Raw genomic sequence first — 22,797 nt, 5'->3', positions numbered from 1 at the left:
ATAGTTATTTTTTTTGCTATCAAAGTCAATACACTTATATAAAATCCTTTTACTGAAAGTGAAAAACACTGTGGAACTTACTTAAGTGGTATTTCTATTAAAGACAGGAATGTTGTAAACTGAGAAACCACCAAACTTTTTATGTTTGGATTCTTCTTTCTTAAATCAGTCAATGCATGTATTAGCGCATTAATCTGAAAAATATTAAGATGTCCATTAGATTCTATTTTCAATCAGTAAAATTAGCCTAAAATTTTTTATCATTAAAGGTCCTGACATGTTATTTCCCTAAAATGCAAAAGCAAAAGACTATTCATTAAAAAAAAAAAAATGAAAGAACACTATAATAATCTGAACCTATTTCCTCTCAAATTCACCAATAAAAATAAACAAAAAAAACAGTGGTCACCAACAGAATACTAAAATGACAGGAATGAAAGCAGAATTACTATTTTGATACACTGTGTATATCTCCTTATATATTCAAATACTCAAATATTTGTACATGAGTACTTTACCTTTGAACTGGATGTCCATTCCATACTAGACTTTTTCTCACTGTCACGTGCTAATTCTTCTGGAGGACATTCTAATAAATTATCTTCATGTATATCATTTCTGCATAAAGGGCATTTAGCATGTGGCTATATGAAAAAGAACAAAGTATGAGCAACACTTAACGGAAGAACAAATATAAATATGTCTAAAAATTTTTAAATGTATGCTAAAATCTGTATCTCTCATAGCTAACATTTTATTAAACCTTTTAATAGATTTCATCCATTTAAGAGATATCTGAACATGCTGAATTCCAGACATAATGTGGTAAGTAGAATGGGTAAAGGAGGGAGCAAAAGTATATGATCTGGACTAGCCAGAAGCAAGAACAGGAAACTAAATATTATAACATTTGTAAACAAGTAAAAAAAAAAAATCCATGAATAACAATTTTTTGAACCTAAATACAATATAGCTACACTATTTAGTACTATTCTTTAAAAAAAAATCCTTCTTAATAGCTTATAAAGCTATTAAGCTTATAAACCTTGTAATAGCTTACAAAGCTACCAGGATCTGTTAAATCCTATCAAGTTCATTCCAACGCAGCATCTGTTGTACCCATTTGAACCTGCTAATAAGATTATATCTTAAATAACTAGATGTAAAACACCATTACAATAAAAAAATTCTGAAGCTAAAATTATTTAGAAGTCGATACAATGGGGTTCCTTTGGGGAAGAAGTAGAGGGTAAATGATTGGGAGCGGCCACAAGGAGTCTAAGTAGTAGATACAGAAATATGGTTACTTCATGATAATTCACTGAGCTATATAATCATAAATTTGTACATTTTTTCTACATGTTCTATATCAATTTAAAATGTTTAAAAAAATTCTACCCCAGCTGAATGACTGCTTAACAGGCTAGTCCACTTCAAAAAAATTCTACCACACAAAAGAATCTAGACCTACCTAAGCAAGAAACCTACTCGAAGCAAGTCACCAGCCAGGAGCCCTGACCCAGGCTCCCCAGCCTGTCCCTGTATTGTCTTTTCAATTTTTCCTTATATGGTCTGTCCTTTTTGTGATTTCTGTATAGGACTCTGTATCTGCAGCTGTGGTATTATCTTTGTTTTGTTTTTGTCTTTTAAATTAAGCCTCGGTTGAGCCCTTGTGATGTATATTAAATAAATGCATTTTGGTCATTAAAAAGAAAAAAAGAATCTAGACCTACCTTATCCAACACAATAGCCAACAGTTACATGGGGCAATTAAGTCCCTGAAATGTGGCTAAGCCAAACTGAGGTGTGCCATAAGTATATACTACAATCGAATTCTGAAGACTTAGTTTTTGTTTTTTTTTTTTTAAATATCACAATAATACATTTTAAATTTTAGATATATTGGGTTAAATAAAAATGTATTAAAATTAGCTTAATGTTTCTTTTTACTTTTTAAAAATATGGATACTGGAAATTTTAAAATTACCTTTGTGTCTCACATCATCAATCCATTTGTTAAACAGCAATGATATAAACAGTGAAATTAAGATATTGACTGTGAACATCATTTTATGTTAAAGGTGTTGCATTAGGAGAAATATATCACCTATTAAAATAGTGAAATAATTAACTATAAAAGGTGTATTATTAAATGCAAGTATAAAACTCCATATACTCTCTTGGACTTCAGTTTTTATTACATTAAAGACAGGTACACTACTCTATCAAACACTGAACCTCTTCTGAGCAAAAAACTAACCTGCTCATTCTGAATGACTTGGCAAATACAGGGTTTACAAAATACATGTGCACAATGTGTTATCACAGGAACTATTAAAGAATCCAAGCAAATTGCACATTCTTCATCTGAACCTGAGCTCAGAATTAACTTCATCTTCCTTATTAATTTCTTTCTCAGTTCTTCAGGTGTATCATTTCCTAGAGAAAAGACTGAAAAATTAATTTCAGCACAAGGTTTGTAAATGACAAGTTAATATATCTTATATAAGGAAAAGTTTTGCTTGCCAGTAGGGATAGTATCTCATCATTTTCTGTCACAGGCAAAAAGCATAATTTAAGTTTGAAATTTTAAAAAACATTCAAAAAATAGTAGCCAACTCACATAATATACCTCATAGAGAAGCATCATTATAACATGATATGAACACACCAGCACACAATAAAAGGCAGGTCCAATATTAATCTTTTATCAAAGGGTATCTATCACTGGAAATCCTGGAAAGACCTCATTATAATTCCATTTCATTGGTAAAAAAATTATTGAATATATTTCTAGCTGAGGTTCACACTAAAAAAAATCTCCATTTGACAGAACAAAATAAATTTATGCCACATTAAAAAAACATCATTTAAGTATCTCTAACAAATACAATGGTATGAAACGATCACATTTACCTACCTGAGGGGCCACTGGAAGACACTGCGTTTGTAAGAAGATAAGTATGACAACAAATTTGCCGCAATCTAAGCAAAAGACCCAGGACATCTGCATAATGGGCCAGGACAGTCCCTTCATTAAAATATCTAGAGATTAAAATGTCAAATATTATTAAGTCTGCTAAATAATAATAACTTCCTATTCTAAAACAGCAGAGTAAAATGGCATTGTTCTTTTCTTCTCTTGAAATTACTTCAAAACAAGAATTAAAAACAAAAAAGCAAACTCTAATAAAATTAAGAGAGATCTGTAACAATAAGGGACAATATATGGCTGCTGACTGCAGTATAAGTCAGATAGGAAGATGCTGAGAGACAGGACTGTAGATCTCAAACAGAGCTGCCAAACCACAATTCTTTAAAATGAATGGCGTGCCCTAAGGGGACAATCAATACCTCTCATGTGCAGAAACAGGAACAGGGTACATACTTGGAGACTTCGCCTTCCCTGGAGAAGTTTATACCGAAAAAGAGGGAAGGTAAACTGAATACAAAAACATACAGGCGCACTGTGTTTTCAAAAAAAAGACTACAGGCACAGCACTTTACAACTGCAGGCACCCCTAAAGTTTCTGATCTCTGTTTATGTGTACTAATAAAACCTAAAGTAACTCAACATGTAACTCAGTCTTAAGTAAATTGGGTTATTTCCTGCTGGTCTGGGACATGTTTATGACCTTTCTCTTCATGTGCATATAATCTAGCATACAGCTAGTAACAAGAACTCAAGATATTCAAGTATAAGTAATAATCAGCAGAGAGCAAAGGTAGGGAACAAATGGCAGTGAAAGGAAACTCAGCAGAAAAATGTTGCCACAGAGCAAGCAAAAATTATGACCAAAGATACTGTCATAATTTAACATCACCCAATAAAACATTTCTTCCCCCCCCAAAAAAAAGCTTAAGGCAAAGACAAAGAGCTTTGAAAAAACTGGCAAGGCAACATAAAGAGATGAAAGATGAGCTGGTATAGCTCAAGAAAGTGAAAGAAAATAGTGAATCATCAGAGAAACGAAAGTCACACTGAAACCAATATAAGCCATTATCAAAAAGGCTAGTCACTGATTAAAACATAGAAAAGGATGTAGGAAACAGGATTGAGAAAATAAAATTAAACAAAAAAATGTAAAAGATCAGAAATAGGCCAGGCGCAGTGGCTCATGCCTGTAATCCCAGCACTCTGGGAGGCCGAGGCAGGCGGATCACAAGGTCAGGAGTTTGAGACCAACCTGGCCAATATGAGGAAACACCATCTCAACTAAAAATACAAAAATCAGCTGGGTGTGGTGGCAGGCACCTGTAGTCCCAGCTACTCGGGAGGCTGAGGCAGGAGAATCGCTTGAACCCAGGAGGCAGAGGTTGCAGTAAGCTGAGATCACGCCACTGTACTCCAGCTAGGTTGACAGAGAGAGACTCCATCTCAAAAAAAAAAAAAACAAAACAAAACAAAACAAAAACAACAAATAAAATGATACCTATGGAATGCAGATAAAAGACATCTAACATACACAGAGAGAAATAAAATAAAATAATGGAACAATATTTAAAGAAAGCTTTCCAGGAAAGGGGGGAAAAAGCCTGGAATCTAAAGATTTAAATGCTACCACAGGGAAAGTCAACAGAGAGGTTGCTGAACTCTAGAGGAAAAAAAGACAAAACAAAACCAGGCTTCCCCACAGAAACATTCAATACAAAATACAGTGGTACAATGACAATATAGATTCTGAAGGAAATGGGTGATCCAAAAATTATATAACCAGGCCATCTGAGACATTTAAGTATTTTAAAGCAACAGAAGAAATATAGCCTAATGGCTAAGAGCACAGATTTTTAGAGCTAGCTGGTCATGAATTCAAAACCTGGCTCTGCCAATTTAATTACGTAACCTTGGACAGGTGCTTAACGTATGTCTTGAGCTTCCTCAGTTGTACAGTGGCATTGTAAAAGTGCTTACCTCATAGAACTACTGTTATTTAATTTACTACATGTAAAGTCTTTAAAATAGTGCTGGAACTATATTAAGTGCTATACACTAGTCTGCTGCTAGTATTAGTACCGGTAATATTATGGCAACAAATACTTCTGAATATTTAACAATGCAAGGAATAGGCAAAATAACACAAAGGTTAAACTTACAAGCTCTAAACCAAACTGCCAGAGTTTAAATATCAGTCCTGTAATTCACTAACCGTGTGACAATAGTACAATCACCTAAACTGCTCTGCCCTTCCCGTAGACCTGTCTTGGTAAATGGCAACTCCATCCTTCCAGTTATTCAGGTAAAAAGGCTTGACGTTATCTTTGATTCCTCTCTTTCATGCACCACAGCATATCAACCAGCAAGTTCTGTTGGTTTTACATTCATAATTTAATAGAATCTAATCATTTCTCATTTCCTTTATCACTACCATGGTAAAAAAACCACCATCATCTCTTACTTTGATTGCTACTGGTCTCCCTATTTCTCAACTTATTCCTATTCAAACAACCTAAATCTGAACACAGCAGCCAGAGTGATCTTTTAAAAATATAAATCAAATTATGTCACTCTCCTGGCTCAAAACCCTTTAAGGTTTCCTGTAATAAAAAGTAAAACCAAAGTCCTTGAAATATGTATTACACAGCCCCATTCCAATACATCTTTGATATCACGACTATTTTCCCTCTTGTTCATACTATCCAGCCATACTTGCCTCTCTGTTCTTCTTCAAGCTCACCAGACATGCTCCCAACTGGGAGCATTTACACTTGCTGTTTCTTCTGGCTGAAACACCCCTTAATCCCAATCTCCTTTAGATCTTTGCCTATATATCATCTTCTCGTGAGGTCTTCCTTAATGCCCTACTAAAATAGCTTTGGCATTCCCCATCCCCTTTCATTGCTTTATTCCATAAAACTTAATCATGTTTTAAAATTACATTTCTTCCCATTAAAATATAAATTCCTTGAGTGCAGGGATTTTTGCATTTTATTCTGCTGTATATCTGTATTGCCTGGCACACAGTGGGCACTGAATAAATTTTTGTTGAAAGAATATGAAAAGAAATAAGATTTTGAACTCAGAAATCTCCTGCTTAGAACAATCTTTCCCAGTCTCTCTAATTCCTATCAAACCTGCTTTGTACCTACCTCACTGAAGTTTTTATGTTTTGAAGATTCCCCTTTCACAGCCCTATTCCGCTTTCACTTGTCTCTTATTCATTCTGTTCCCTATGGGCACTCACATTAAATCTGATCTTGCTTGGACTAGAATTTCACACCTTCTACGAATCCTTAATCTTCTTGTTAAACCTCTTTCATCAGTTCCTATTCCCAGATTTCCACACGATGTTGGAAATAGAAGCAAGCAAGATCTTCTGGCTAGCAACTAAGAACTTGTCGTTTAATGTAAACTTTAAATTTCTTCCTAACTTAAGAAATTACTTATCTGGTGAATTATACTATTATTTCATTCACTTTAACTATTCATTTGTAAAACATACTATAATTTACAGAAGGAAATTATCTTTCAGTATACTTCAAATTTTATTGCTAACACATCTAAATAATGTCATTCAGTGAATGGGAAACAAAGTAAAACTATTTTTTAACATGGCTTTCTTTCTCCATACCTTCCAATAGTAGCTCTGCCTTCATTTTTCACAGACTGATAAATCTTTCTTTCTTCATCTGAAAGTGTAATGTGCTGAATAAATACTTTACGTTCTGGTAACTCCAAAACAGGTTTTCCTTTAATTTTGCTTGTCTTTGTTCTTCTAAGTGTAATATTTTTAATTAGGGACTGTAAACGCCTAATTAGGATAAAATGAATAATTATGTAACTTTTAATTTCTATATAAATTGATCCAATAAGAACAAAAAAAGAACATTTTAATTTGTTACTATTTTATAGCCTCTGTAACAAAGTTTTTTTCAAATCCCTTATTTGAGGTTTTAGCCAATCTGATAATCACAGAAGTATTTTACAAAAATAAATTAAAACAAATGCAAGGAAATTTCCCCTCAATACCTATCACAGTGTAATGTTCTTATATCCTGCCCTTATTCTCTTAAGCTCTGCTCACCATTTTTATTCTAATCATTGACTCTTTTACTTCTCAACTGTCCTGCCAACTCTACCACCCAATAGTCAACACTCAAATTCTAAGTATCTATTACATGCAAGGCACTGAATTAAATGTTGTAAGAACACAAATATGGGTAAGATACTACCTTCTGTAATATGAAAATCAAAGGTACATAAATAAGTAATTGTGTAAAGTAATAAGTGTCCCCAAAATAAAAACATAATATTCAGAAGACAGAGAAATGCTTTACAGGTTCCACAGTCTTCACATTTCTTTTTCAGTATTAGAAAAAAAGAAGTGTATCAATTCTTGTTTTCTTCCAAACATTGAAATATAAATACAATTTCCTGGAGTTTAAATAGTTGGTTTTGAGGAATCAAGTGGACAGTACTGCCAACTAAGTTAGTGGCTCCTGAAGCTTTTCACTACGACTCATAATAAGAAACACATTTTATTCCATCTAGCAAAAATATACAAACACATACAAAAGAAATAAATATTTCACAAAATAATACTTTTATGTATCATGCACTCTGATATTTACTTACCTCTTCTTCTCTATTTCATTGTCTTTTTAAATGCTGGCTACCACCTTTATAAAGATTTTTTTATCCCACTAATGGAGCTCAAATCCTCAGTCTATAAATTGCTGCTTTGGCCAAAAAGTTGAACCACATTAGTCCAGCAGCATCTTGCAAAATGGCTATCACTGAGTTTTAGTTTATGTTCTCAACTTTTATCTATCTCTACCAGAAACAACCACATAAAAATTTCTTATACAACTTCTGTTGAGGTCATGGTATATCACATCATTCACTATATAAAGCTATACAAGGCTGGGCGCAGTAGCTCATACCTGTAATCCCAGCACTTTGGGAGGTGGAGGCAGGTAGCTCACCTGAGGTCAGGAGTTTAAGACCAACCTGGCCAATATGGCGAAACCTATCCCTACTAAAAATACAAAAATTAGTTGGGCATGGTGGCATGCACCTGTAATCCCAGCTACTTGGGAGGCTGAGAAAGAAGAATCACTTGAACCCAGGAGGTAGAGGTTGCAGTGAGCCAAGATCATGCCACTGTCCTCCAGCCTGGGCGACAGAGCAAGACTCCATCTCAAAATAAATAAATGAATAAATAAAAATAAATAAAATAAAGCTATATAAGATACGAAAACTTAATGCACATTAGATTCTCAAAGGATATAAAATTTTTCCTGCTAAATCTGTTAATGGTGGTTTTGGGGCTTTGGGGCTTAGCAACACACAAAGAACACAAAGTTAGGTCTTTCCCTTAAGTTTAGCCAAAACAGGAGAAGGGTAGTTATCGAAAATTAGAAATCTTTGTCTTTCCGAACAAGCATCACTAGGTTCTGAAAGACAAAGGCATTGAGCCATAAACACTTTTTAGAAGGAAAAGTTAAGAGTCAAGTTAAAAAAGGAAAGAAAATGCCAACTGGTTCAAGTTGCTAACAGTTACTTGTAACCAATATTAATCATTGTCTGAAATTACTTACCTAAGTCCTCCTTCATCTCCCATTGTGACAGGACGCTGTATTGTTCTATGCCACCATTCTCTATCAATAAATGGTTTAAGTTTTAAAAAGGAAAGAAGAGACCACAAGTCCTTTAAAGAATTCTGGATTGGAGTACCTAAAAATAACAGGAAACTGTTATAACTCTTTGACCAGATTATCCAATAAGACTATCTATTCGGACAATCAGAGAAGACAACAATTGAAAATGGGCACTCTGTAGCAGGCCAATCACTATCAAGAGTTGGCTATAATCCTTTATTAAATATACATACATCTCAAGATATAGTTTTGATCTAATTTTTAGCTCTCACATGCCAAACTAGCCAAGAAAAAGACTGTGGTAAATTCTACTTTCTCCTTATCAAGTACATCCGCTTATTTGGTTTTTAAAGCAGCAGTACTAGCAAGAAGGAAAAAGCAACTACTTTAAGTTTACATTCTTTTCCTTACTTTCTAGTAAAGGTATTGTGAATACCAAACAGTCTAGAAGATGGGAAACAGAGAAATCAAGATTATGGCTGGATGACTAAAGTGTCTACTCAATCTTCAAGGTTTAAAAATAAGTCTAGTGACTGTTCCATAAGCTAACAAGAATTCAAATGTTGTTATATTACCTGTCAAAACCCATCTTCTTTCTGATTCTAAGTCAAGTACAGCTTTTGTCTGCTGAGCATTTGGATTTCGTATAGCATGTCCTTCATCCAGGATCACTCTTAGCCACCTTATGCTATGTAATGGACTATCCCCTTTAGTCTGAAATAAATGTTATATATGAATTTAAAACACAGCAAAGTAAAATAGTACTTAATATGATTTGTTATCTAGTTGCTATCATTATTTAATATCAACACTTTGTGCTAGGCACTGCTTTACGCACTATGTTAATTATTGAATACTCACAAGTTTATAAAATAAGTACATATTAGCACATCTCATGTTACAGATGAGAAAACTGAAGCACAACCTGCTAAGTATTTACTCAAAGCACCACAGCTAGTGAGTGGCAGAACTAACATTCACACCCAAGCAGTCACTGGTCAATACACTGAACTGTTCTACCTCAGATTAAAATAAAGCAATGATATAGAAAATGGCAGTTGTTAGCATTACTTGAATTCAACAACATTACTTTCTTTTATATAAAAGGTAATATTTTTACCAGAAGACTGAACTTTTGATAGCAAGCTATTTCTCAAAAAGTTTTAACTTTTGAACACCTGGAATTATACAGGTAAACAACAATTAGACTACTAATTTGAAAACGTATAAACTGTAACTACAAAAAGAGCACACCTTCAAACTGAGATATTAATCAAATCATTGTGATAGAAAATAATTTTCCAGAATATTAAAAAAGAAAATAAAATTCATTAATAAATTGCTTTATATACTTATAATCCAAATTTAAAATCTTAACTTAAAATGTTCTAAATGAAAAAACAGGCCAGGTATGGTGGCACATGCCTGTAATCCCACAATTTGGGAGCCTGAGTGGGTGGATCACCTGAGGTCAGGAGTTTGAGACCAGCCTGACCAACATGGTGAAACCCTACCTCTACTAAATACAAAAAACTAGCCGGGTGTGGTGGCACATGTCTGTAGTCCCAGTTACTTGGGAGACTGAGGCGGGAGAATCACTAGAAACTAAGAGGGGGAGATTGCAGTGAGCTGAGATTGCACCATTATCCTCCATCCTGGGCAACAAGAGCAAAATCCATCTCAAAAAAAAAAAAAAAAAAAAAGAAAGAAAAAGGAATTCCTAAATTAGCATTTAAAGAAGATGCAACACCTTAATGCAAAAAGAAACAACATTTATTTTCTATATATTATTAAGTAGAAAGAAAAAAAGAGTATAAAGCCTGATTTTTAGAACACTCTAGAAACTTGTGGCATATTTCTTACATTCAATCTTTAAAAGATCTCTAAGTATCAGCAATACTTACTCCATAGTCATGAGTTAAAATATTATATGTAGTCAAAACAATATCCTGTTTTGAAAGTAAGGCCGGTTCTCTAATACGATCAGGACCATAATAAACATAAAAATTCAAGTGTACATCTGATTTTATATGTTGTCCAAACTGGTCCTAAAGGAAAATTAGGAATATTTTTAATAATGAGCAGCTTAGTGTCAGGCTGAATATATATATAAAAAAGTAACTGCCCTGGCAGTAGTGTGACAAATGAAACTACTAAAATTGTATGAAATCAAGTTTCCTGCAGTCTAGACCAAAATAGTAGCAATGATAAGAAAAATGACACATACACAGTAATAATAATACATTATATAAAATTTACTTGGCCATACTAATCAGCAACTGCTTCATTTTTAGGAGGAAAAAACCCAAACTTCCTTAAAACAATAGTGAGTTTTATAAAAATATTTAAATTAGAAAGCTCTTTAATGCTGCAATAGTTAGTAGACAATAATATAAAAATTAAACAGTAAAAGAACAATAACTAATATTTTCAAGGACGTGGGCAGAGATTTAAGCACTGTAGCCATTTTCTTTCACTCATTTATTAGAGGCCTACTATTTGCCAGGTATCAAATACAATAGTGATGTAGCTAAAAACAAAGAACAAAAAATCATCCCTGACCTTCTTGAGGACATGATCAGTTTTAAAAATGTACTTTTTTCTCTAATTACGAAAACACCAGACCTAGAAGATTTTGAGCAGAAAAAAAAAAATAGCATGATTAAATTGAAAAGATACCAAGGAGACACAGCTGGGAAGCTATAAGGGGTGAGATGATAAAGCCCTAAACCAGCATGGTAGAAGTAGGAACAAGACGGAAAGGACAGGTGTGAAAGAAACAAACTGAGACTGATGGGACTTGGGGACTAATTAAATACGGAATATAAGTAATAATAATAAGACTAAGATGCCCTGATACTTCAATGGCTGCCTAGAATTGTGTATAAGGAAGTTTTTTTTTTTTAAAAAAAAAGGAAAAGTGGTATCCAAGGGAGTATTTTAGACCTTTATCATTTTTGGTCACTATAGAATACCTGGCTGAAGAAGTATACTAGGAAAATGTAAATAGTTACCTGCAGGTAAAAGTGAGTGGTATAGATATGGATTTTAAAGTTAATAGCAGACAGCATTTAAAGCTGCAAGAATAAATGAAATTTCCTGAAGACAGCATGTACAGTGAACAAACGTTAGGGACAGAGTCTACAGAATATCAACATTTAAGAAAAACACTTAGATTTTTATTGGGAGAAATTACATGATAACTGGGGTATAATTAAAAATATTCCAGGCCAGGTGCAGTGGCTCACACCTGTAATCCCAGCACTTTGGGTGGATCACTTGAGGTCAGGAGTTTGAAATCAACCTGGCCAATATGGCAAAACCCTACCTCTACTAAAAATACAAAAATTATCTTGGCGTGGTAGTGGTGCACACCTATAATTCTAGCTACTTGGGAGGCTAAAGCATGAGAATCACTTGAACCCAGCAGGCAGAGGTTGCAGTGAGCTGAGACTGCACCACTGCACTTCAGCCTAGGTGATGGAATGAGATTCTGTCTTAAAAAACAAAAATAAAAAATAATCCTGCAAAGACAAAGAGGAAAGCACATATATCAGACTTTTGTTAATGTTTGAATCTTGATGAGTAAATGGAGATCTCATTAAAATTTTTTAAATACCGTTTTTAAAAAAATTCCACGCTGTAAGGAAACAAAGAAAAGGCTGATTTAATAGGAACCCAAACAAAGACAGAGAAACAGTAAGTTAGGACAACAAACAAAAAGGGTAAAAAGGCCTGGGATCCAAAGAATACAGAAGTTTCAAGAAGAAAAACAAGGTGGACTTTTAAATTTGTCCTATGTTCAATTCCATTCTTTACAAAAAGGTTTAGAGATAGCTTATAAAATAAGACATAACAAAAAGAGTAATAAATGAGTAACATACTCAAAGTAGAAGAAAAGGGGAGCTCATTGGACATGGCAATGTTGAGGTCTGAACATCTCTGCAAAGGGAGTTTCTATAGAGAGCGGAAGCAAACAGCAGACCATGGACTGAAGAAAGTATTAAACATGAAATAATAAAGGCAAAAACACAGAGAAGAGAGGATAAGACATGAAAAAGTAAAGATAAAAATGCAAAGAATTTCTTAAAGAAATTTGGCAGAAAAGAAAAGGTGATTAGAATCCAGCATGACAAAGATTCCAATATGAGAAAACTGAATCAATGGGTGGCCTTGAAATGGGATGGTACATATTTATAAAAGGATTACACTTGGAATAGAAGAAAACCAACTTTTCTGGAGAACAAAGGGAGAGAACTATAGCTGCTGCATTTCTAGACAGTGTTAGGCTCTACTATATATGTATGTATATATCATCCTCTCAACAGAAAATGAAATAGGTGTTATTTCATAAGATTACTTTTCTAAATACCCAGAACAAGTATGTGGTAGAAGCAGGATTGGAACCCAGGTCCTACTCCTTTACCTGGATTCTTTGAAGATAAAAAAGGGAATATAAGTCAGTTCTAGCCTGCTCTATAGAATGCTAGATCCTTTACTTGAGAGCTAGGAAGAGAGTATCTTGTTGAGATCATAAAATTTTAATTACTGATCACTGAGATTAAGATTGTTTGGATGTTCGTCCCCTCCAAACTTCATGTTGAAATGTAATCTCCAGTGTTAGAGGTGGGGCCTGGTGGGAGGTGTATGGATCATAGCTGCGGATCCCTCATGAATGGCTTAGTGCTATCCTCTTGGCAATGAGTGAGTTCTCTAAGTTTACAAGAGATCTGGTTGTTTTTAAGTTTGTGGCACCTTTCCACTCTCTCTTGCTCCCAGGCTGGCAATGCGATACTAAGTCCCCATCACCTTTGCCATGAGTGTAAGCTTCCTGAGGCTGTGTAAGCTTCCTGAGGCCTCACCAGAAGCAGATGCCAACACCATACTTCCTGTAAAGCCTGCAGTATCATAAGCCAATTAATAAACCTCTTAAATTACCCAGCCTCAGGTATTTCTTATATGCAAGAATAGACTAACACAACCATGAATCCCGATAGCCAAGCCACTCCTCATTCCTTTAAATTCAGAGTGTGCATGATCTCACTTGGCAAGATTTTGCCATGGTTTTCTTTCTGAACTTTGTATTACCTGAACTTTTCTAAATATAAAATTGTAATTAAATACTGATTACTCATTTTAAAAATACATCTCTATACCCCAAGCCCTAAAATAATCACAGTTATATTATTTATATCTCCATTAATACTCTAAACCTCATCCTGAAACTGCCATTTAAGTACCCATGTACTACCCTCCCCATAACAAACAATGCATTAAAGAAAGCACAGTTTTGTTGGAATAAAAAAATAGCAACAGACCATTAACACTCATTCTTCTGGTCCTAAGAGGAAAAATGATACACTAATAAGGACAAGGTATAATTTCTTTTTTAAAAAATAAACCAAAAACTTATAATAAAAAATGGTAATTCATGTCATGGAAGAAAAGGCTATATAAAGTCAAGAAACGGCCACTCAATTTGACAATTAGACTATCACAAATAGTCTTTTCCAATGCAATTTAGAGAATAGTAGAAGCCAGATTACAATGAATTAAGGAACTAGTAAGTAAAGGCACAAAGTAGAAATTAACCCCCAAGAGGTATGACAGTGAAGGAAAGCAGAAGAGCAGCAACTTAAATATGCATATCAAGAGAATGGATTTTAAAATGAAAAAGACCTGAGTATGTATCATGAAAGAGCCAGTGGGAAGAGACTGAATAACCAAGTGAGGGGAAAAAAAGAACAGATAAGCGAGTGTGGGAAAAGAAAGAATCCAACATGGAGACTAAATACTGGTCTTACAAAGAGTAGGATCTCTTCCTGCTCTGAGATAAGAAGAAGGGCCAGGAGAATAATTAGATAAGCAGATAAACTTGGAGGTAGCAAGAATGGTGGGTGGTCCTTATGCTCACAGGACTTCCAAGAGAGTCATTATTTCATTGTAACAAGAAGTTTGAAGCTCAAACTAGGAAGGAAACATAACCAAGCCGTAAATAAACAAAAAATCAAGAGGTTCCATTCCAATGTTCTGTTTTAGAACAGAAAAGCAATTTGGCAAAAAAAATTTCTGGTGGGTAGTCTTAAAAGAATAGACTCTAGATTCAAAATGTTGAGACTATATCTAAGATCCATCATTTATTAAATGGATGACCTTAGGCAAGTTACTTAACCTATCTGTGTTTCAGTGTGGTCACCTGGAAAATGAGAATAACAGTTTTGAGAATTAAATCAGAAAAATCTCTTTTTAGAGATTAAGGACAAACCAAGTACATAGGAGTTCACTAAATGTTGTTAGCGTCATAAAAGTAAGTTATTATTGGTAGAGCTCTTAGAAAAGAGTTCTTCTAATAGTCAATTTGTAAATATAGTGGAGTCAAACTATACATCTTTCCCACTTTGGGGGACAAAAATAGCAAAGGCAGAAATACAAACCAAATCTTATGTTAGCAATCGATTATATTCCTTTACCTTCTCTACTATAAATCTTCAAAGAAAAATTTCTTCAATTCAGCAAACATAATCTAATTCACCTAACAATTATTTGAACTTAGATATGAACTGATGACCAAGTATATTTCCCCCAATGAATGACTCTTTAAATGAATACTTTTTACCTTGTAGATAAAATATAGATTATGCTACATTTTGAAAGGGCTTAAAGACTTACAATCCAGTTGCTTAACACAGAAAGTGGACAGATGATGAGTGTTGTTCTTGGTTTCTCCTCAACATCAGTTTTCTTTGACCCCTCCACTGCACATGCTCCTAAAAAATGAATCACTGTTACAACCTTTAGCTGTTTTTTTTGAAATATATATGTTAATAAGGAGATGGTAATAATGTGCCTCCATGAAAAGATAAATTAGGAACAATTAAAATGAAGCAGATGGACCTTTAACAGGGATTAAATTTTACCTCGTCACTTAAAAAAGCTAAAAATCCACATAGTGATTATGAGAAGAGCCAAAGGACTGTAACAGGGAGTGGGCACAAGAAGGAAGTCTCTAGTATTTCCTGATAATTCATCATAGTCATCCATTAAAACAAACATTTGTTTTATGCAGTTTTCTGAATTTGTGTTATATTTAGTTTGGTAGCCAGCTAAGATGGCCCCCAATGAGCTCTACTTCCCAGTATTCATTATCTTGTGTAATCTCCTCTCACACTCCAACAGGACTGGTCTGCGTGACCAACAGAATACAGCAGAAAAGATGGTATGTTACTTCTGAGATAGGTTATAAAAGATGAACCTTCTGTATTGGGTCGAGCTCACTCTCACATTTGTTCTCTCTCGAATCTTTCACTCTGGTAGAGCCAGCTGCCATGCTGTGAGGACACTCAGGCAGCTTATGGAAGGATGCACATGGTGAAGATCTGAAGACTATGGTGAAGATCTGAAGACTATAGTTAGCCAGCAAGTATGAGGTCTGTTGACAACCATGTGAGTGAACTTGGAAATGGATCCTCCCTAAGTCAATGTTCAGATGATGGCAGCCCCTGAAGAAGTTTGACTACAACCACATGAGAGACCATAAGCAGTTAAACCATCCAGCTAAGCCACTCCCAGATTCCTAGCCTTGTCAAAATGCATGAAATAATAAATGTCTGATTTTAAATGACTAAGTTTTAGGATAATCTGTTACGCAATAATAGGTAACTAACATATTTACAACAAAAATTCTTAATACTTTTCTGTGAAGCATGTTTAAAAAGAGTAATAACGAAGTATTTTTACAAATTCTTGAAATAACTTCTAGACCTGGTATCCCTTACCAATGGAGTATCTTCCAGTAAACTTAGTTAAAACACAAATTTCTGAGTTTTTAAAAAATTACATTTTCATACTAATTTCAAAATTTAAATGGCAGGTGAGCAAAGTATCATACTATATCTATGTATCATTCCACAGCCTTTTTCTCTCAGTGCTATTTACCATAGTCCCTCCTCATCCGCTGGAGATAAGGGTTCCAAGACCCTCAATAGATGCTTAAAACCACAAATAGTACCAAACCCTATATATAATCTTTTTTCCTATATATACCTATGATAAAGTTTAATTTATAAAGTAGATGCAGTATGAGATTAGTAACAATAACAAATAATAAAATAGAACAATTATAACAATATACAGTTGACCCTTAAACAATTTAAGTTTGAAGTATGTGATGCACTTACATGCAAATTTTTGTTAATCAACGTGGATTAAAAATACAGTATTTACTGACTGCAAAACTCATGTATATGGAGGGCCAACTTTTCATATATACTGGTCCTCCAGGGCAGACTGTTGCACTTGAGCACCTGCACATTTTGGTATACACAGGGGTCCTGGAACGAATCCCTGACATATACTGGTGATGCCTGTACTGTAATAAAAATTATGTGAATGTGGTCTCTCTCCATCTCTCAAAATATCTTATTGTATATAATATTTTAGGACTGAAACTGCAGAATGTGAAACTGTGGAAAGAACAACTGTGTTTGGAATTTATACTTATTAGTATTTGTAGCTCTAGTGTATTCATTTTAACCTGTGCATAGCATTATACTGCATAAGTAGACTACACTTTATTTCCCATTCCCCTACTGGACAATATGTACATTATTTCTAATATTTCAATAAAATAATGCTTCAATGAAAACCACTTTTTCACATCTCCTTATTTATATCTACAGAGTTAGAGGTGATTTATATTCAGCTTCCATTATATTTTTGCCCAGTTGCTCTTGGTAATTGGCACTCTCATCACTATGAATGAATTCCTGTTGCTGCACAACTTTGTCAATGCTTGGCATTGTGAGATTTTTTTAATGTCTGAAAATATAATGAGTAAGAGCATCCCGCTCCTCCTTTATTTTATGTTTTTGAGAAACGGTCTCACTCTGTCACCTAAGCTGGAATGCAATGGCGCTATTGCAGCTCACTGCAGCCTCCACCTCCCAGGCTCAAGTGGTTGTCCCACCTCAGCCTCCTGAGTAGCTGGGACTACAGGGATGTGCTACCGGCTAATTTTGTGTATTTTTTTGTAAAACGGTATTTCACCATGTTGCCCAGCCTGGTCTTGAACTTATGGGCTCACTCCACCAGGCTTGGTCTCCCAAAGTGCTGTAATTTCAGGTATGAGCCACCATGCCTGCCCTTTAATTTTAATTTGCATCTCCCCAATAATTATGAGTCAGCATATCTTTTCCAATGTTCTCCAATGTTTCTAATTCTGAGTCAGCATATCTTTTCCACTTTCCTTTAACTTGCATCTGCCCAATAATTCTGAGTTGGCATATCTTTTCCACTTTCCTTTAATTTGCATCTCCCCAATAATTCTGAGTCGGCACATCTTTTCCAGTGTTAACTGGTTATTTGGGTTTTCTTTCTATGGACTGCACACGTATATCCTTTAACTATTCTCCTATTGGAGAATTTCTATGGACTGCGCATGTATATCCTTTAACTATTCTCCTATTTTCCGATTGTTTGAGAAGTTCTTACGTAGTCTAGAATTGAATCCTTTGTCAGTTATACTTAACACACGTATCTTCTTCAGCCTTACCATTCTTTACTTTGTTTATGGCACCTTCAGATGCATGGAAATTTAAAATGTAGTGGAATTTAATCAAGCTTTTTCTTATGACTTTTTGTTTCTTATTAAAGAGATCACTATCTGCCTGAAAGAAAATCAAGATTATGGCTTCTGTCTCCACTCATAGAGTTTTGTTTCAATTCTGCTGTTCTTTCAAAGATATGCTTAGTTTAATTAAAACCAAAATGACACACAGCTGTGACTTTTAAAAGTTTCTCTTTTGTATCACTGCTATGCATCTGCAGCTGAAAGGGGCTTCTAATGTGTAATTTAATCATATCTTAACTGAAATTTCCACATTTCTTTCAGTTTCTAAAATCAGGGTAAATAATCCACCTGATATGCCTATATTTTCTAGTTCTAATTATCTGATTCTTGGGCCAAAAGTTGGCTCTTTCTCATGATTCTATGTTAGCTCAAATATCTCCTTCTAAAACAAGCCACTTCAAGTCAATCTTTACTTCATTATCTTCCTTTATTTCCTTCACATTACTTGTCATTATTTAAAATTATGTTTACTTGCTTATTGTATGTTTCTCCCATCATTAGGTTATATGTTCTATGGAAATAGATAGTCTGCTATATCCCCAACATGTAAAATAATGGAGACCAAGGAGCAGAGATATAACTTGTCCCAGATCTCCTCAACCTTAGTTCAATCTTTTCCCATTTCAAATATTTAGTTTCTTAAGCAGTGATGTTTACCTATGAATTACAAAATATAAAATTATAATAAAGATCACTAACATTTTTAAATGAAAAGCAAATTCTAATACCAAAAATTAAACCTTTAAGTTAAATTAATCCAAATTAAATTAAGCTTTTTAAAGCAGCCACAAATTGCTTTGTGCCTTCACTAGAAGAAATATCTCTGCTCTCCAGAGGAGTAAGGCCCCCCCCATCACATTTTGACCCTAACTAAAACAAATACAATAGGAAAAGGCAACAAAAGGAAAACAAATTATGACATAGCTTTGTTTTTTTAACAGGCTATATACTTTAAAAAATAGTCTCTATTTTTTAACTTCTTGTAATATGGTTTTATAAATTTTAAAAATTTTAATTTTTTTCATTCAAAAATAGAAAAAAAAAAAGCTAGGAAATCAGGATATTTACTGACCCTTTTTCGACATTTTCTTTTTTGTTGTAGGAACAGATGAGGTTAATGCACATGCAAATGCCACATCTTCTATAACCTTAGAAGACCCTGCTGATAAAACAACAAAGAATCTTAAATTTTTTTCAAATTATCTCCTGTGCTAGAGTACAGGTACTTTCTAAGGATAAGAAATAGAATACCATTTTCACCCTCTCTATTGTAAGAGCTTATATTATTAAATTAAAATATTTGTAACCGAAATTGCTACCTCTGACACTAAGCATATCTTTTCAACTTACAGAAATGAGGTAGTCATTCATGGTAAGATTTGAGAAGAAGAAATTAAAGTAGGAGCAGTCATCTGCAAAGTGATTGAGCTCTCAGGTGGAGGGAGAATTTTTCAAGGAAACAAATAGTTTGATTTTTAATGATAAGGCTGCCAAATTTTCAGATCAGTCAATATGATCAGTTATTTTCCAAATGAAATACAATTTCTCAATAAATGAGAAATATAGTATGATCTGAATTACAGGAAAATAAATAATGTAAACAGTAACAGTATTGCCAGAAAGACATTCTCAACCTAATTTTGTTATTACTATTCATACTACACACATAGGTTTTATAGAACTCATTTTATAGGTACTAGAAAATTGTTTTAAGGAGAGTTTAAATATTATTATCCCTTAGATTTTAATTTGAAACTATTCATTTTACTCCTTTACTAAATTAATTTAACACACATGGTAAGTTCTATGAAGTTTCAAATGTAAACATCAGCCAAGTTTAAGACCTTTTACTAAAATATTCCAACCTAGTGAGATACAAATCAATGAAGCTGTACTTTAATAATCTTTAAGTCTAGATTATAGGTATATAGTATACATACCTTTCACCCTGCCTTTAGTTTCTGACTGTATGTTTTTCAGTTTGCCTAAAAATAAAACCAAAATAAACATAAAAATCTGCAAAATGGGACATTTGGATATAGGACACATTATCAAATCAAATCTATTACATGTTACCTTTCATTTTCTGTGGCATTTCACTTGTTTCAATTTCCTCTGAATCACTGCTTTCTATGTACTGGACAGCAGTTTTTCTTCTAAAATTAAGTATACACAAAGAAATTTTTGGACCAACCCGAAGCAAAATGAGATATACAAACATGTTTAATAAATGCAATAAAAAACCTTTGCCTTATTTATTTTTTGAAAAATGTTTTAAAAGATTTTGACAAATGAAAGTCAAATCTGCTAAAAGCATTCTGCTTTCACAACCAGATAGATGCATTTACTATAAAAATGGAGTACCACTATTATTGTCTTTTGTCAAGGATGCAGTACAGTGACACAATCAGAAGTCACTGCAACCTCATACTCCTGGGCTCAAGTGATCATACTGTCTTAGCCTCGGGAGTACCCAGGAGTACCTAGGACTACAGGTGTGTGCCACCACACCCAGCTAATTTCACTATTATTAAAACAAATTTGAAAAATTCAGTAATTCTAAAACATTAATAATTTCAATACAAGGTTCAATATTTGGTAGTTCAATTAAAACATACAAAACTAGAACAAAACAGAATTGGCTCTTGGTTAGGCACGGTGGCTCATGTCTGTGATCCCAGCACTTTGGGAGATGGAGGTGGGCGGATCACCTGAGGTCAGGAGTTTGAGACCAGCCTGGCTAACACGGTGAAACCCCATCTCTAATAAAAATACAAAAATTAGTTGGGTGTGGTGGTGCACGCCTGTAGTTCTAGCTACTCAGGAGGCTGAGGCTGGAGAATTGCTTGAACCCAAGAGGCATAGTTTGCAGTGAGCCAAGATCCTGCCATTGCACTCCAGCCTGGGCAACAAGAGCAAAACTCCATCTCAAAAAAGAAAAAAAAGTTGGCTCTTATCAAAGAAAATACAAGCAGCCAAAAGGGAAAAATATAATTCTTTCACAATAGAAAATTTCATAAATTTTGTGTAGAAAGCATAACAGGGATTAAGTGCCTAAAAGCAATAAACTCTGAAGTCAGACTGCCTAGCTTCAAATCCCCATTGCACTAACTAATTTGTTATGTGATTTTAAGTTAATCAACTGTCTTCAATGCCTCTGTTTCCTCCTAAGGAAAACAGAAATAAAAATATAATCCTTATACAATAAAATATTACTACATGCAAAAGCCCCTAAAAGAGTACCTGTTACACAATAAGCATATCTGTATTAGCTATAACACGTGTGTTAGTTGTGTTTCTCATGTCTTCACCATTACTATTTCTATGTCCTTTAATCTGATATGGTCCCATTAACAGTGTTCTGTTACCCAGGTTGATGGTAAGTTCAAAGTTGTAACATTTGTCATTTATCTAAATCTGAAGCGATTAGATTTAGAAAATACTGGTGAGTGCTGGGTTTGTGCTTAGTTCAGACAGCTACCAATGACAGAACAATTAACAAAGCCACAGTTTCAAAACCTTTGTTGATGAAATAGCTAGCAGAGACAGATGTGTGATGACTTGTGTAGATACTGATGGTAGACAATATAATACAACAAAAGCCCAGTTTTTACAACTACATCAGAGGATAAATGAAGTTTGTAAAGTTAACAGATTCAAGACAAGATCAGAGGGGAATTATGACTTTTATTCAAATTCTCCCTCTAGTCTATGTTAATATAATAATGTCCACAAATAACTTTATCATGTCTTAGTTCCATTACATGTGAAGAACTGAAATGAGCAAGAATGCTTTTGTCAAGCTAGCCAATAAAATATTCTTGTTTTCATCTCCTTAAATCCATAAAGAAAACTTCTAAAGTCCCCCCAAAAAAAGCAAAAATCTCAGTATCCAGATCTTAGTTCCTTGATAAAATAGAAAAAAAGTAGTAGAAAGATAAGTGATTCTTAAAATTTACCAATTCATTTCTTTTACAGGTCAGTATCGTTTTTTTTTCATCTGTAAAATGAGAATACCCTAGCTGCCTAAGCCATAGTGATCTTGGAAGTTTCAAATTAAAGAATGTATTTAAAAGAACTATTTAACTGTTAATATAATGGTATATTAACTATATTAACTATTTAATATAATGGTCATCTCTCTCTCTCTTATACATAAGAAAACAGTCTAAATAAACCCATGACATAAGCAAACCATAATTGTTTACCTTTTGGGGCGGGAGCTAGACAATTCTGACATTTGATACTTATTCTTCTCCTTGACATCTGAAATACTGGGTTGTTCACTACATCTAGATGCTTCTATTTCAAAGAAAAATGCAAATATAGCATATTAGTAAGTTGTCTCAGAAACTAGTATCCTTCCTAAAACCATGGTTTTCTAATTATTTACTTTCAGTTTTCTTAACATCTTCATTCCTTTCGTTACTCTATTTTCTTTTTTCCTAATCTAGTATTTTCTCATTTCTAATTAGAAAGCACCTTCAAATTTTTATGACCCAGTCTTTCCTCTGTACTCATCCAGCCAATCCTCACACTGGCTGAATTTTTTGCTGTAGCAAGGCAGCTAA

General features: G+C 34.0%; 1 protein-coding gene across 8 annotated transcripts in view; it reads right to left on the bottom strand.

The window, feature by feature from the left end:
* HLTF (helicase like transcription factor) overlaps window positions 1–22,797 on the bottom strand; it is a 55,560-nt gene that overhangs the window by 9,665 nt on the left and 23,098 nt on the right. For 4 of the 8 annotated variants that reach the window (XM_032263784.1, XM_032263749.1, XM_032263730.1 and 1 more), the window contains exons 10-22: window positions 22,435–22,528; window positions 20,303–20,382; window positions 20,167–20,211; window positions 19,299–19,388; window positions 15,268–15,365; window positions 10,503–10,646; window positions 9,174–9,312; window positions 8,539–8,674; window positions 6,570–6,749; window positions 2,921–3,045; window positions 2,261–2,451; window positions 519–644; window positions 82–194 (exon numbers count right to left, since the gene is read on the bottom strand). In XM_032263784.1, coding sequence (XP_032119675.1) covers window positions 82–194; window positions 519–644; window positions 2,261–2,451; window positions 2,921–3,045; window positions 6,570–6,749; window positions 8,539–8,674; window positions 9,174–9,312; window positions 10,503–10,646; window positions 15,268–15,365; window positions 19,299–19,388; window positions 20,167–20,211; window positions 20,303–20,382; window positions 22,435–22,528 — 1,561 coding nt within the window. The remainder of the gene's footprint in view (window positions 1–81; window positions 195–518; window positions 645–2,260; window positions 2,452–2,920; window positions 3,046–6,569; window positions 6,750–8,538; window positions 8,675–9,173; window positions 9,313–10,502; window positions 10,647–15,267; window positions 15,366–19,298; window positions 19,389–20,166; window positions 20,212–20,302; window positions 20,383–22,434; window positions 22,529–22,797) is intronic. The other 4 variants (XM_032263764.1, XM_032263771.1, XM_032263755.1 and 1 more) reach the window with 3 other exon arrangements.

This window comes from Sapajus apella, unplaced genomic scaffold, assembly GCF_009761245.1.
Source record: "Sapajus apella isolate SASKATOON/1434 unplaced genomic scaffold, GSC_monkey_1.0 scaffold4, whole genome shotgun sequence".
NCBI lineage: Eukaryota > Metazoa > Chordata > Mammalia > Primates > Cebidae > Sapajus > Sapajus apella.
The sequence above is the reverse complement of the archived record's forward strand: the minus strand, read 5'-3'. Positions and strand labels throughout refer to the sequence as shown.